The 14494-nt window shown below is 46.2% G+C and overlaps 1 protein-coding gene across 1 annotated transcript in view; it reads right to left on the reverse strand.

The window, feature by feature from the left end:
• Positions 1-1303: 1303 nt before the first annotated feature.
• LOC126519703 (sphingosine-1-phosphate phosphatase 2-like) overlaps positions 1304-14494 on the reverse strand; it is a 367121-nt gene continuing 353930 nt past the window's right edge. The window contains exons 5-6 of the mRNA XM_072285009.1: positions 6283-6414; positions 1304-1531 (exon numbers count right to left, since the gene is read on the reverse strand). Coding sequence (XP_072141110.1) covers positions 1352-1531; positions 6283-6414 — 312 coding nt within the window. The 3' untranslated portion in view covers positions 1304-1351. The remainder of the gene's footprint in view (positions 1532-6282; positions 6415-14494) is intronic.

Below are 14494 nucleotides of genomic sequence, written 5' to 3' on the forward strand. Positions count from 1 at the left end.
ATTCCCAGACAACAGTAGTGGTTCAGGAAGCTTCAGCAGTTGCTCCATCGTGTTTCCATCGACGTGAGCTATCCCACTTCTGACACCATGTATCAGTCGAGGTGGCCAGCGACCAAATGCTCTTTATTGCTGAACGTACAGTGCTTTTATAGCCGCAAGGGGTCTGGCAACCAAGGCGCATATCTAATCTAGGCGAGCACAATGAATCGCCGCACCAGGCATGGCACGTGCGTCATTCCCGATACAGTCACGATGGGCCATTCTGGGTTGTATGTATTTAAAAGCCTGTTTCTTCAAAAAAAAATTTTCTTGTAAGTAGCGCCTTGTCCGTGGTACATGTTCATCTTTTTGTCCGCGTCTTCGTAGCGCTCTTTTCTTTAAGATTATCAGATAAGAGCCATAGATGATCCAAAATGGCCTGGTCGTCAGCCTTCGGATAATTCTTAACGTCTCTTGTTTCCTGTCTATGCACTTTTCTTTCACCAATGCGGAAGGATAAAAGCACTGCTTTATGATCTGAAATGCCATCTTCAACTGTGACTGCGTAACTACACACATTCGAAATTAAAAAGGCTAGGTCGACTGTAGCACCTTGACAATAGACCATTGTCAGTTGCAACTATTTTCACATATCGCCGACAGAAGACATCGCAGCTGAACGCGACGAAGGGACTCCTTCTGTTTCTGAAAGAGACGGGCTTGGACAAGCGGCTGTGACAGTGATGTCACGCACCGCGCAAGAGTGACGGACTTGAACTGACGATGTGTGTGCTGTTATGTGCTCTCTCTCTCTCTCTCCTCCCCATCTTTTATCCCCCATCCCGCTCTCGTGTGTAGGGTAGCAAACCGGTTAAGCTAAACTAGTTAATCTCCCTGCCTTTCCCTCTCCACTTTTTCCTTCCTAGGTCGAGTGTAGAATGGGTGCTTCCGGCCTCTCTGCTGCACTTCGAATCCGTACCGTACCGTACCGTACCGAATCCGAATATCCGTACGAGATCACACATGAAGACAATGTCAGCAAGCAGGTTTAGGGTTACATGAGATACAGAATCGGGAAAGCGCCAGTCAACATTGGATAACATAAAATCGCCTGCAAGAATCAGATGATCCTTTCTGAACATGTGGTCATAGAACTTAGGCAGATATTCCGGTGTTGACAAAGGTGGTCGGTAGGTGGCACACAAGGTGAAAGAAAGGCGCCAGCAGTTTATTTTGAGAAATTAACTTTCGTGGTCGTGAATTTGTTCTAGGAGCAAATCATTAATGCCATATTTAAGAACTATTGCTACACCACCTCTTAGAGTAGGTCGATCACATCTGAAGATGGTAAGTTGGAGGAATTACAACTGACTCATTTATACCTTCGTGCAGCCAGGTTTCTGTAATTACTGCAATGTGAGGGTCGACTGCACCTGAACGCTGGCTTCTTGGGTGCTGAGCCGCTCGATATGGTTGACTTGGACGGCGACAACTGGCCACTCCCAGGCCCCTTCTTGTCCTCGGGGTCGACACGCTGGCTGGTGCGTTTCACCTGGGCAAGACACATACAAGCATTGCAGCAGAAGGCATCGTCATTGCTGCAGAAATGAGGAGGTAGGAAATCGCAAAATTTACTATGGATCGTTTTAATTCCATTATTATTCATCTTTTTCGTATTCCATAAGTAAATTCATATGAACACGTACATTTTACTTTAAAGGGACCGACAACCAATATTTATACTACCTTTTTTTATAGCTCTGCGGAATGCTTGCCGACCAATGTGCCATAGTGCAGCGGAAACACGAAAAACGCCGTGGAACAATTTTGATCAGAATTTTACTATTCGAAGTCCCGATTGTGTTTATCAATTGATTCTGCAGCTGAAAGGTGAGCGCGGTAGTAATTTTTAGTCGGTTTTGGTGGGAAGCATGGCAAGTGCGGCCATAGCCGTGAGAAAATTTTTTCACGCTTTTAGAAATGTCGAATTATTTCAGCAATAGTCACTTCGTTTCGTGGTTTCCTTGTTGCAGCTGATTTTACTTCGCAGCCTATTTCTGTGACTTCAGTGCTGGCGTAAATTTTGCGTAGCAGCGTAATCATGAACACGATTACGCCACCGCCGAAAGCTTACACCATAACCGAAGTAGGACACATTTGATGACTGCATTATTTTATCTTTGTGTTTGTATGTGTGAGCTCTGCGTCACCACGTGACTTCACCATTGCGGCCGCTGACGTTTACGCCTCCACTCACCGGGCAATCCACTCTATCCACACGTGCACGCCAGAACTCTCTTATATCCTATGGCACGCGCTGCATGCTATGGCTGCGAGGCGTGCGAGAATGACCCGAGAAGGATGATGACTTCACGTCGTCTTTCCGCGTGCCTAATGTTGGAGTATGCAATCAAGGGCATGCATGGTACGGAGATGAGGGCAGGCGAGCGCACGTCTCTTCTAGCCCACTGATTGATTGATTGAAAACTTTATTATTCCACCGAGCTGGGAGGCCCGCCTCTTAACCTACACACAGGTAGGGGGGAGCACGAAGCAGTCCCCGCGCGTTGAGGACGGTGTCTTCACGGCCTCAACGGCCAGGCGGATTGCTCGACGCTGACAGTCTTCAGCCTCGCTCTGGAGGAAGGCCTCCCAGGCTTCTCTACTGTCAATGCTTTCCTTGGCCCCTGGGGAGCCAGCACACTCCCATATTACATGGTCTAGCGTACCTTTGTCCTTACAAATTTTGCAGAGGGTGTCGTTATAGTCCCTCGTCTGAGTTAAGTAGATCCACTATGGTGATGTGTAATTGTTTCCCCGGAGGCGCCGCTAAATGCGTGCGTCCTCCAGAGAGAGAGACCGATGCGGAGGCGGAAAGATTCTTCTGTCGGCCTTGTAATGATCTACAATTTCCCTGTACGTGATGATGTTATCTTTGATCCCTGAATCTGGCTGCTCTAGAGTTTCCCGGTGGTAGAGTGCTCGGGCGAGCTCGTGAGCGGCTTCGTTACCTGGGACTTCTTCATGGGCCGGAACCCAAATAAAAGTTATGTCCCTCCTAGGAGGGTTCTTTAGTAGAATTAGAACGGCCTCTCCCGAGATTCTCCCTTTGCTAAAATTTCGGATAGCTAATTTTTTATCGCATAATATGACTCCCGCTTTTGTGCCCGCTGGAGCGAGTACTACTGCAACCTCCTTGGCTGCACAGGCGTCCCTCGTGCACTTGGAACACGCTATCTTAACGCACCCGTCGCCATCAACCACCGTCGATATCGCAGCCCCGTCTCTGTCGCAAGCGGCGCTTATGTACGCTACTTTGTGCGCCGGTGTGTTGTTAAGTTTGTTCACTAGGGCCTTAGCCCTGTGAGCTCTCCCCTCTTTTTTGTGGATAGGATGCATATATTTAGGTAGGGGGCAATTCGGAAGCGTTTACGCCCGTCCAAAGGAATGTCCTTCTTGCCAGTCGGGGCACTCCTGTTGTTTTGGATTCCTACGCATTCCATGATTTTTCTCCCTGTTTTGGACTGGCCTAATCTTTCCAACTGAGGCACTCGTGCAGCACGAGTGCCCCCTACCTAAACATATGCATCGTATCCACAACAAAGAAGGGAGAGCTCACAGGGCTAAGGCCCTAGTAAACAAACTTAAGAACACACCGGCGCACAAAGTAGCGTACATAAGCGCCGCTTGCGACAGAGACGGGGCTGCGATATCGACGGTGGTTGATGGCTCAAGTGAGCTCAACGAGCCTGTTGTGAACCCCCATTTTGAGAAAGAGGTTTGCCGAGGTCGAGTGTGGGGCCCTAGGGCTCTCTTAATGCTCTTCCTAATGATCGCATCTATTTTCTCTTTTTCGTCTTGTTTAAACACAAGATACAATGTGGCATACGCTATTCGACTGGTAATAAAGACTTGCATGAGTCTGAGGAGGCAGTTCGCTTTGAGTCCCCTGCCTTTGAGTGCAACTCTCCTAAAGATCCTCGTGGCCTCCGCGGCGTATCCTTCTAACTTATTGATTGTCGTGAGGTTGTATCCATTTCTCTGGATATACATGCCCATAATTCTGATTTCCTCCACCTTGGGAACCTCATTTCCGTTTACAAGAACATTGATGGGTCTGCAGCAGACCCCTTTGATGTTTGAATTCGTGGTTCGGAGGGGGCCGCCAGCAGACTCGAGCCAAGGGGCCTGCTGACCAGGGCCGAGAACCTGCTGACAAGGGCCGGGGACCCGGCTTGCCGCCCAGGGACCCCAAGGACCCGTGGGTGAAAAAGAAGGAAGTACTCACTTGGTAAGCTTTGGTAGCAAGGGCTCCCGAGCTGAGACAGATGAGATTGGATTACTTAGGAAAGAAATAGAGGAGCAGAAGAAAGAACGATTGCTGAGGGAAACCCAAAATCAGCTGATTGCGCTAAAACGGAGAAGGGCCCCGCAGAGGCTCCCAAAAAATGCAACACCTGAATCACTCCTCCCGCTCCTGTGCTAGCTACATCTGGACAGGAGGAAGAGGATGTGGATGTTGATTTTACAAGACAACCCCCAATCAAACGCAAGGCGAGAGAGACCGACCCGCTGGCGAGCTGGCAAAAGAACATTGAAACGTGGCTGATGAAAATGTACAAGGAGAACGAAACCATGAAAGCAGGTAAGCTACAAAATGGAGGAGCAATTGCACTATTACAGGCACAAGTGAACCAACAGTCTTGCCAGATATACGCCTTAGGCACGTCGGTGGATACCTTGGGCACGACAATAGCTAGGCTGTGCGACAAAATTGGGGAAATAGAATCGATTCTTTATAGAAATGGATAAACGGTAAAAAAAATGCCTCGACATTCTGCAAGTGGAATTGTAGGGGGTACCAGAGGGAAAGGGCGTTGCTGCAACAATACCTCGAGCTGCAACAGGAAGTACACGCAGCCATAGTCATGTAGGAAGTGGATAAGGCCCCTGTTAGATTATCGGGTTGCCAAAGCTTTGACAGCGGCAAGCGGGATAGATGCCAAGTCGCCACCTTCGTAAAGCGAAATATTGCAACCATACTCCATATCTCCCCAAGCGAGGCAGAGGCTGTTCTCGTTGAGATTATCACAGGAAACAAAAATATAGATAGCATATTTCTGCCGAATGTGTACAGCACACCCGGGCAAAAGGAAATTATTCTCATTACTTTATTCTGCAAAGGACTCAAAGCCGCAGATGGGAGACTTCAACGCAGCTCACGATGAGGAATGGGGATATACATGCAGAGACCCGAAAGGTAGACGAATTTGGGGGGATATAAAACGCTAGGGCTTACTCTACATACTGACCCATTCGTCCCTACGCGCACAGGCAACAGTATAACCAGGGACACTGCACCCGACCTCACGATAAGCCTTCTGGCGGGAACAGTAGCGTGGAGAAGCACAGGTCAAAATCAAGGCAGCGACCACTTTATTATTTCGCTCACGCTAGGAAAAGGCGTCAGGACTTGCCTCATCAAACAGCCGAAATTAATATCAATGAGTGGACACACCTCCTTAAAACGCACATTGGGCAAGCGACTTCAACTGTAGCAGATGAGGACGCACCCCCAGCGCTAGACAGCAAACTGCTACACATGCCGCCTTCCGTACGAGGGTATCAAGGCGATCGGCATCATACTGGCCCAGGTTTGGTATAGGCCAGGTGGTAACACAGGCATGCATAATTAGTGCGTTTCGCAGTTGCAGCATATCTGCCGCATCCGCTCTATTGGTTCGGTCGGAGGCCAGCACCTGTTCTCCTTGCGTTGAAGCGAAAAGCATCACGAATCTCTGGCCTTCATAACGCACAGCGCTGTAGCTACAGCAAGTGTTCGTGCGGACATCAAGCGGGATCTGCTCATGGTAGCGCGTGTGACATGATGCTTAATAATTTAATTAGTAAGTGAATGTTCACTGCAGTTTACACGGCCGATTTATCTACAAACCTTACTTCGTGTAGTTTTTTTATGTATACCTTGCTATCTATCTGTATTGCCTTTTCGGCGTCAGCGCGATTATTTAAAATATAATTCAGCAAAGTTTGAGAACTTGTTTTTTTCTGTATAGTCGGCCGACCCTTCCGAGAGTATCCACTGGCCTAGAGAGTTTGGCGTTGTCGTCACCTGGGCATCGTAAGACGCTGCGCCTTTTGCGCAACACGAGCGTCACACAGTGACAAGCCTCCACGTTTCACCGAAACTCGTTAAACAGCCTCTCTCAGGATCGCTTTTAATGGCGCGTCTGCTCCAGGAAGGGAGCGAGCAACTAGAAATGCATGCGCGTTTGTTTTTCTCACCTGTTCCTTGAGTGCCAGGATAGACGGTGACGGGCGGGCGGTGAATATTGGCGCTAAGTCGGACTCCGAGGTTGGCCGAGCACCCTTCTTGTCGTCGTCGAGAAGCTTCGTCGCGTTGCGAAGGTTTTTCGCCTGAGGAAATAATTCCCGTGCACCGCTCAGAGACGTACTATCAAGCCGACGCGCACGTAACTCACATTCATAATGTGTGTGTATATATATATATATATATATATATATATATATATATATATATATCGCGTCCCGACCAGACACCGCTCGCTCCGGCTGCGGCGCGCGCTCGTTCCCTTCCTGTATTCTTGGGGTACACGTGGCTCGAGCCGTACTTATCGAAGGATATGTCGGTTTCTTTCTGCTGCCATGCCTGAACCAGAGTTCCTTCTTCTAAAACACGTGAGTCGAGAACATTTGCGGCCTGGATATCGCAAGCTATGTAGCGTTGAAGAGGTCTACAGGTTTCGCAATGTATAAATGCGCCGTGCCTGACCATAAATTTTGTGTAAAGAGAATGTCTGCAAATTCAGCACGCGAAGTTGTGTATGATGCTTTACTAAACACCTAACACTCCCTGTAGTGCTTAGCTATAAGAGACATTCCATTTTACATGGAAAAAATATCTTGGTATTTGGTGTCGACAAGTTATCCGTACTAGAAAGACACTGCCCAGCGAAGCTCTCATCATGATTCTTATTACTCTGGTGAGTTGTTCTGGTCAAATATGGCCACTTTATTAATGCGTAAAAGGTAGCGCTAGGCGTGCATTTCGTATGAAAAATCTGTTGCTACTTTCGCCGCTCTCTGAAACAAGCCCCCATAAAACGAATTACCCATGGCTGCTAACACGGCGGCGCGTTATATAGAGTCTTTACATAGTTAATTCACAAAGACCATAGTAGCAATTAGCTAGAAAAGTTTGGTGGTTAAGATCGAGAGCCAATCAATTGCAAACGATGAAATGTTTTGTAGTGGCCCTCAGTGGTCTTTAGCACAATACGGCACACCCCTCACGCAACGGAAGCGACCGACTGTCGTTGTGGCGAGGCACGCATTATTCGCAAAACCCGTCAGGTCACTACGATTTCAAATTGAAACCATGAGGCAGTTTTTTACAGCGCCAATTGTAAGGCCTCAAGCATACCCGAAGTACTACAGCGCAGCTTAGCCTGCCCAGAAAAGCAAAATTCAAACACCTTCTGCCACAACATGTCTCGATCCAGCGTTGTTTAATCATACAAACGGAGAACTATTCGCTTCATCAGTACGTAAAAGAGAACTTCGTAAACCTTCATAAGAAAGACACCACAAGCCTTACATATTTCATTTGATTTTTGACCCACCGTCGGGGAATTATGATATCTTCAATACGTCCCATACTACTAATGATTGACGCTTCAGCTTCTTTCTAGCTAGAGCCAGACGGTCCAAATGGCATATTTCATACAAAAAATTGGGTCGAGCAGCCTGTATCCGTTTGCCAAATAGATTCGTCGTGCATATTCCTCGAGCAACACACGCTCAAGCTCAAGCGAGTTGAACGCGCACCACGGGAAAGAGAATATATATTGGTACAGTTCGTATTAAGCAAGAAGGCCTCAATTAGCCTTCTTCAAATTACCGCCACTTAAAACAAACACGTGAAGAACCGCCTAATTTTGAGAAGCAGTTAAAGAAGCAAGTGGCGCTGATAGAATCTAAACTGCAGTGTTAAGTACTCGTGTTACTGCCGAGCGTTTCTGTGAAGAAATACAAAAATTCGACATTATAGCATGAACTACTGGTCGCGAGCAAACCTGTTTTAGCGGACTAAAATCAAGGTAACTGTTGTAGAAGTCGCATATAGCCAGCCCTTGTGACATACTTGTTGCACCGCGGCATGTACGGTATCGTAGCTGCATTCTTATATGCGATGTTTTTTTTTTGCGGTTGTCGATCCGCGCATGAAGAATCCGCAATGGGCTGGTCTGCGCTGCTTCGGCTGGCGCTGTAGCATTGGCTTTGAGAACTGTATCGTCGTCAAAGAAATAAGCTCTTTGAATATCTTTTCGCGAACGAAGACGTTGTAAAAATATATTTGAGACGACCGTCAAACAAGCACAGGGAACGAGAGCGAACACACGAAAACACTGCAGAAACCGCCCGGACCCCGCCCGAACTGCAGCAGACGACAGGTGCGAGTCCGTGCCCTGACGTCACGCGAGCGGCGCTCGCAGCGCGCCTGTAGTTCGTTCTCGGTGCTAATAGCTTAGAGCAACTCAAACTTATTTTCAGTTTCGTGATAATTATTTATTCACAGTTCATTAAGTATTTTTTAATTGATCATTCAACAACGCTAGTGTGATAAGCAAAGATGTAGGGCACCTTCAGAAACCACCTAATAAATTTTGTTCCACAAGACATGTGTCACGTCATCCTTTTTTCCGCGTGCCAAAGAAAGCCTGCGAAACACGAAAAAATAACACGACGGGGCGCTTACGCATGGCTATAGACCGCTTTTTTTTTCTAATTTGCAAGTGCGCTTCACTGCAGTACAGTTTACTGTAACTACACTGCACATTTGCCCAACTATTGGCGGCACCAGCCCCCATTGTTAAAGAAAAAACGAAGTGCTCACTAGACATGCTGGTGCTTGTCTCTTGCGCATGGTTTGATCACAAGAACAGTGTCAACATTTTCCATGTCATAATGCGGGCAAACGGTGCTTGTGCTCGCTGTGGGCAAAAATGACTCCGCCACCACTGGGTGGGCAACTGGCTCGCAGGAAAGCTAACTTTACAATCATGAAAAGGGTCTATCGCTCAAGCATGCAATGGGAGAAAAAGCACGGCCACCCGACTCTCGCCGCGGTTGTAGGCATCTGCATGCGCCTCCGGCTCCTATGGCATAAGGCTGCAAATGCATGCTATACAGGGTGTTTCAGCGAACAATTTCAAAATTTTGTGAAGGTTGCCTGTGGCAGATAGCTCAATGCTAGTCTATGAGTCGGTCTACTAGAAGCGGCGGACACTACTTGCGCAAAAAATTGAAATGCAAAATCGGCAAACTACAAGAATTCACTAATTAACTTTTTATCTAGTTGGCTTATGACCCATACTGTAATTTACAAATTCTAGCCGTGGACTTCGCAAGGTGGATCCACTTAGAACGAATTCTCAGGACGACACCAATTTCGTGATATAAATGACGGAACTTTGCGGAGAAATGCATTGGCGTTCCAGTTACTTGTGTGCTTCAGTGCATGACACGACGTTTTGTTAGCAAATTAAATGGAAGGCCAACGCATTTCTCCGCAAAATTCGGGAATTTATCTCTCGAAATTGGTGTCGTCCTGAGAATTCGTTCCAAGTGCATCCTCGTTGCGAAGTCCACTGCTAGAATTAGTAAATTGCAGTATGGGCCATAAGGTAATCAGCTAAAATGTTAATTAGTGAATTTTTGTTAAATAGTCGATTTTGCATCTAAATTTTCTGTGCGAGTATTTTCCGCTGCTTCGAGTAAACCAGCTCATGAACCAGAATTGTGATATCTGCCACAGGCAACTTTTAAAGGTTTTGCAAGTGTTCGCTGAAACACCCTGTATATATTGCTACGGAATAGTATTACCAATGACGAAGAGGCGAGCAGTAAGAAGACGACGACGACGATTGGAGGCTAGCGCGGGCTGTTGCCTCTTGGCCAAGTGCGGCGTATAACGTTGTAAATATACTTGTATATAGCTTTTCATCTGCGTCTTCTTACGTAACAATATATATATATATATATATATATATATATATATATATATATATATATATATATATATATATATATATATATATATATATATGTAATCAAACCCGGATATATCGAATCTGAAGGGGATCCGAAAAAACCGAAAAAAGTTCCATATACAGGTAATTCGATATATTGTCACCCAGCTATTACAATTAAACAGTTTACCACCGACAGATTGGCAAAAAAAAAAAAAAACGTCTGCCTTCTGCGATGGCTGGTCCTCGTAGAGCGCGCGCGCAACCACGAACTTCGTCGTTCTCGCCTTAAGGGTCCCGTGTCATCACGTGCAAAATTATTTTGCGTCAATATCAAATACAAATTTTATACAAAAAATTTCAAGGGGATTTTACTGTTGCTCGTTATACACAATAATTCATTATATGTTGGTTCGATATATTCGGTTATATATTACAAAAACATTGCTGTATATATATTAATCACACCATAAGAAGCACCAAACGAAGATACGAAGGACAACAAAGGGGAAATTACTTGCACTTACTAATTGAATTAAAGAAATTCTAAATAGTCGAAATGAAAGTGGATGAAAAACACAGCTTGCTGCAGATGCGAAGCGATCCCACGTGTTTGAATTACGCGTGCGATGGTCTACCTGTTAAGCTACAGCGGCACTGTTCTCCCATCCACTTTCTGTGGTCTTTATGTGTTGCTACTAGAACTAACCCTGGGAATGTTATCCAGCGTCACCACTCACAAACCTTGGCTGCAATTGTGGAACATCCTTTCTGCCGCAGGCGTCACGAGTACGTGATCTATTTTTGGGTCCAAGTCCAAGCCTTCCCCTGAGTAAACAGCACCAGCTCAGACGATACAAAGTCTGCTTTTCGAAATCATTGAGGATTGGACAAACACCAGTTGCAAAGCATCGTATACTAACCGAAGAGTGCGCTCGACTACTCCGCCAGAGCCCTTATCGAGTTTCGACGCGAGAACGTGAAGGTATTAGGCAACAAGTTGATGAAATACTACACGACGACATCATCCAGCCGTCGAAGAGCCTGTGGGCATCTCTTGTAGTCTTGCTGAAGAAAAAGGATGGAACCATACGTTTGTGCGTCGATTATCTTCGACTGAACAAGATCACCCAAGAAGGACGTATGCTCCCTCCCACGGATAGACGACACATTGCAGCGGCTCTGAAATGCTAAATACTTCTCATCGATGGACCTCAGGTCTGGCTACTGGCAAATAGAAGTCGACGAGAGCGATCGCGAATAGTCCGTCGTCATCACGCCCTGCCTCTCTGAGTTCAAGTTCATGCCATTCAGACAGTGCTCGGCGCCTGCAACGTTCCAGCGCCTGATGGACACGGTGTTAGCAGGATTGAAGTGGCAGACCTGTCTCGTTTACTTGGATGACGTCGTTGTATTCGCCGGAAATTTCGACGATCACCTTAGGCCACTTGCGGCAGTACTAGAGGCCATCAAGTCATCAGGGCTCACTCTGAAACTGGAAAAGTGCCGCTTCGCTTACGATGACCTTCTGTTCCTAGGCCACGTGATCGGTAGATATGGAGCCCGCCCCGATCTGCAGAAGACAGCTGCCATCGCATAGTTCCCGCAACTTATCGACAAGAAGGAAGTGCGTAGATTCCTTGGCATGTGTGCCTACCACAGGCGCTTTGTAAAGGACTTTGCAGGCATCGCTCAGCCGTTGGCACATCTAACCAAATGTGATGTCGAGTTGAAGTGGGAAACGTCGCAGGCCGACGCAAGAACTCAAACAACGCATGCCGTTGCTGCCGGTACATGTGCCCTTGGACGATGACGCCAATACAAAAATCCACACTGATGCCAATAGCCTAGGCCTCAGTGCCATTCCAGTCCAGAGGAAAGACGCGATATAACGGGTGATAGCTTACGCTAGCCGGTCGCTGACAAAAGCGGAAGGGAATTATTTTACGCCTGAAAAGGAGTGCCTCGCTATCATTTGGGCTACAGCGAAATTCCGCCCTTACCTATATGGCAGGCCATTCAAATTGGTCAGCGACCATCACGCGTTGTGTTGGCTAGCTAAATTAAAGGACCCTTCAGGACGGCTGGCGCGGTGGAGCCTCAGACTGCTAGAATACGACTTCACGGTAATCTACAAGGGCGGACGAAAACACTCTGATACCTATTGCCTATCACGCGCCCCCATTGACCCGCCTCCGCAAAATGACGAGGATGACGACGCCTTCCTTGGAATAATAAGCGCGGAACACTTTGCTGAAAAACAACGAGCAGACTTGGAGCTAAAAAGCCTCGTTGAGTATTTATTTATTTATTTATTTATTCATTCATTTATATATACTGTCATCTTATACAAGATCTTAGCTGCGTGGTACATGGAATAAGTACAGAATAAATGCAATACAGTGGGGAACCGCGCTCAAGTTTCTGCACGCAAGCGCTAAAAATATATATACGTATAAAATAAACAATTAACAAGAAAAAAAAAACGTCAAGCAACGTGGTTCAGCAATTTTAAATCGTACAGTCAAACAGTGACATCAAAACACTCTCAGCAAGCGCAGGATGCTTTTCATAAAAGATGTCTTGAAAAATGATAATGAGTCCTGTGTTACAGTTTTATCGGCCAGCTTATTCCAGTCTGCCAGGGTTCTAGGAAAAAATGGAGTTACAGCTTGCGAGTGTCTGTGTCTGGTAGAGTAACCTGTCGTATATATGAGAAGGTGAGACGTGTCGATGTTGTAGTGACCATTTACTAGCTGGAAAAGGAATGTTAAGCGACATAAACGATTTCTATCAGTTACAGAAGGCAAGCCGCTTCGAAATAAGAGGTCCGTAATTGATGTACGCCAATATGTATTATAGATGAATCGAGCTGCTTTTTTTTGTAAATTTTCTAGCTTTGCAATATCGCTTTTAGTGAACGGGTCCCATATATTTTCAGCATATTCTAAAACAGGGCGCACTAGCGTTTTGTAAGCCATAGACGACGTACTATTGGGGTCGATGCGCGTCTTAGGAAAAACAGCTTGCGGTGGCAGTTTGCTATTACTGTGTCAAGGTGCTTTGACCAGGAAAGATGCTTTGTTATGTACAAACAAAGGTACTTGAATTGCGTTATCTCTGACAAAAAAAAAAGTGTTTTCTCTGCCATGGCGATACAGCAGTGGCTTCTTTTTTAATGTTATCCGTATATATACTGCCCTTTCAAAATTAATGGACATTCGCCATTGTCTACACCATTCAACTACCTTATTAAAGTCCCTGGTTAACCTGAGTTGGTATTCCTCAGTTGTTATTTCATCGTACAGCACGCAGTGGTCAGCATAAAGCCAAATTTTAACAGAGAAGGTGGTGGCAATATCATTGATATATAGCAAAAAGAAAAGGGGGCCAAGAGCTGATCCTTGTGTGACGTCGGGATTGACGATGGCTATATCAGAGGTTGTTTTATTTACGGTAACAAACTGATGGCGGTTTGTATAATAGGCTGTAATCCATGCCAATATTCTGTCATTTTTAAACAGAGCTCCTAGCTTATGTAGCTTTTTAACATGAGACACCTTACCAAACGCCTTGCTGAAATCCATGAATATCGCGCCTGTTTGTGTCCCTTTGTTTATAGTGCTTACAAAGTCACGTATGATTTCAACTAATTGTGCGGTCGTTGAGAGGCCACTTCTAAAACCATGCTGCATGTTTTTTAAAACGTCATGTTCATCTAAACAACCAGTTATATGTTTAAGAATTATATGTTCTAAGAGCTTACAAGATGTTAATAATGAAATTGGTGTGTAATTTTTCATGGAAGATTTATCCCCAGATTTATGTGAAGGCTTCAGCCTAGCAATTTTCCAATCTTTCGGTAATGATACTCCGTTAAGTGACCCCGTGAATAGAATGTACAGGTACTTTGCAGACGATTAAGCACAACGCCTTAGAAAACAGTTCGGAATATCATCTAGCTCTGGAGATTTTTTAATATTGTTGCGTGTGGAAAGACACAGACAGAAGAGGCTATTTACAGGCTATTTACCCTGGAGCCAGGCAGCCAGGCCCACACTCGCTCGCGCCAAGCGCACCGACCAACTTCATCGTCGTTCTCGCGGCGGCTCGTTTCTTGAGCATCGCTCGATGATATCGTAATACAACCCCCCCGGCGGCAAAAGCACCGTCACGGTGCTGTTAAACATCCAAGGCGCGTGGAGAGTTGTAGGGCTTGAGTCGGGCGACGTGGACAATGTCACTGGTTGTCACAGCGGAGGACGCAGTGGGCGTGGCTAGAACGATTTCATAGGTGACATCGGTCACTTTGCGGAGCATGCGATATGGACCTGTGTAACAAGAAAGGAGTTTTTCACATAGGCCAACTTTACGCGAAGGTGACCAAAGTAACACAAGGCTGCCGGGCGCGAAATGGACATAACAGTGACGGAGGTCGTAGCGTC

Source organism: Dermacentor andersoni, chromosome 10 (genome assembly GCF_023375885.2).
Source record: "Dermacentor andersoni chromosome 10, qqDerAnde1_hic_scaffold, whole genome shotgun sequence".
Lineage (NCBI taxonomy): Eukaryota > Metazoa > Arthropoda > Arachnida > Ixodida > Ixodidae > Dermacentor > Dermacentor andersoni.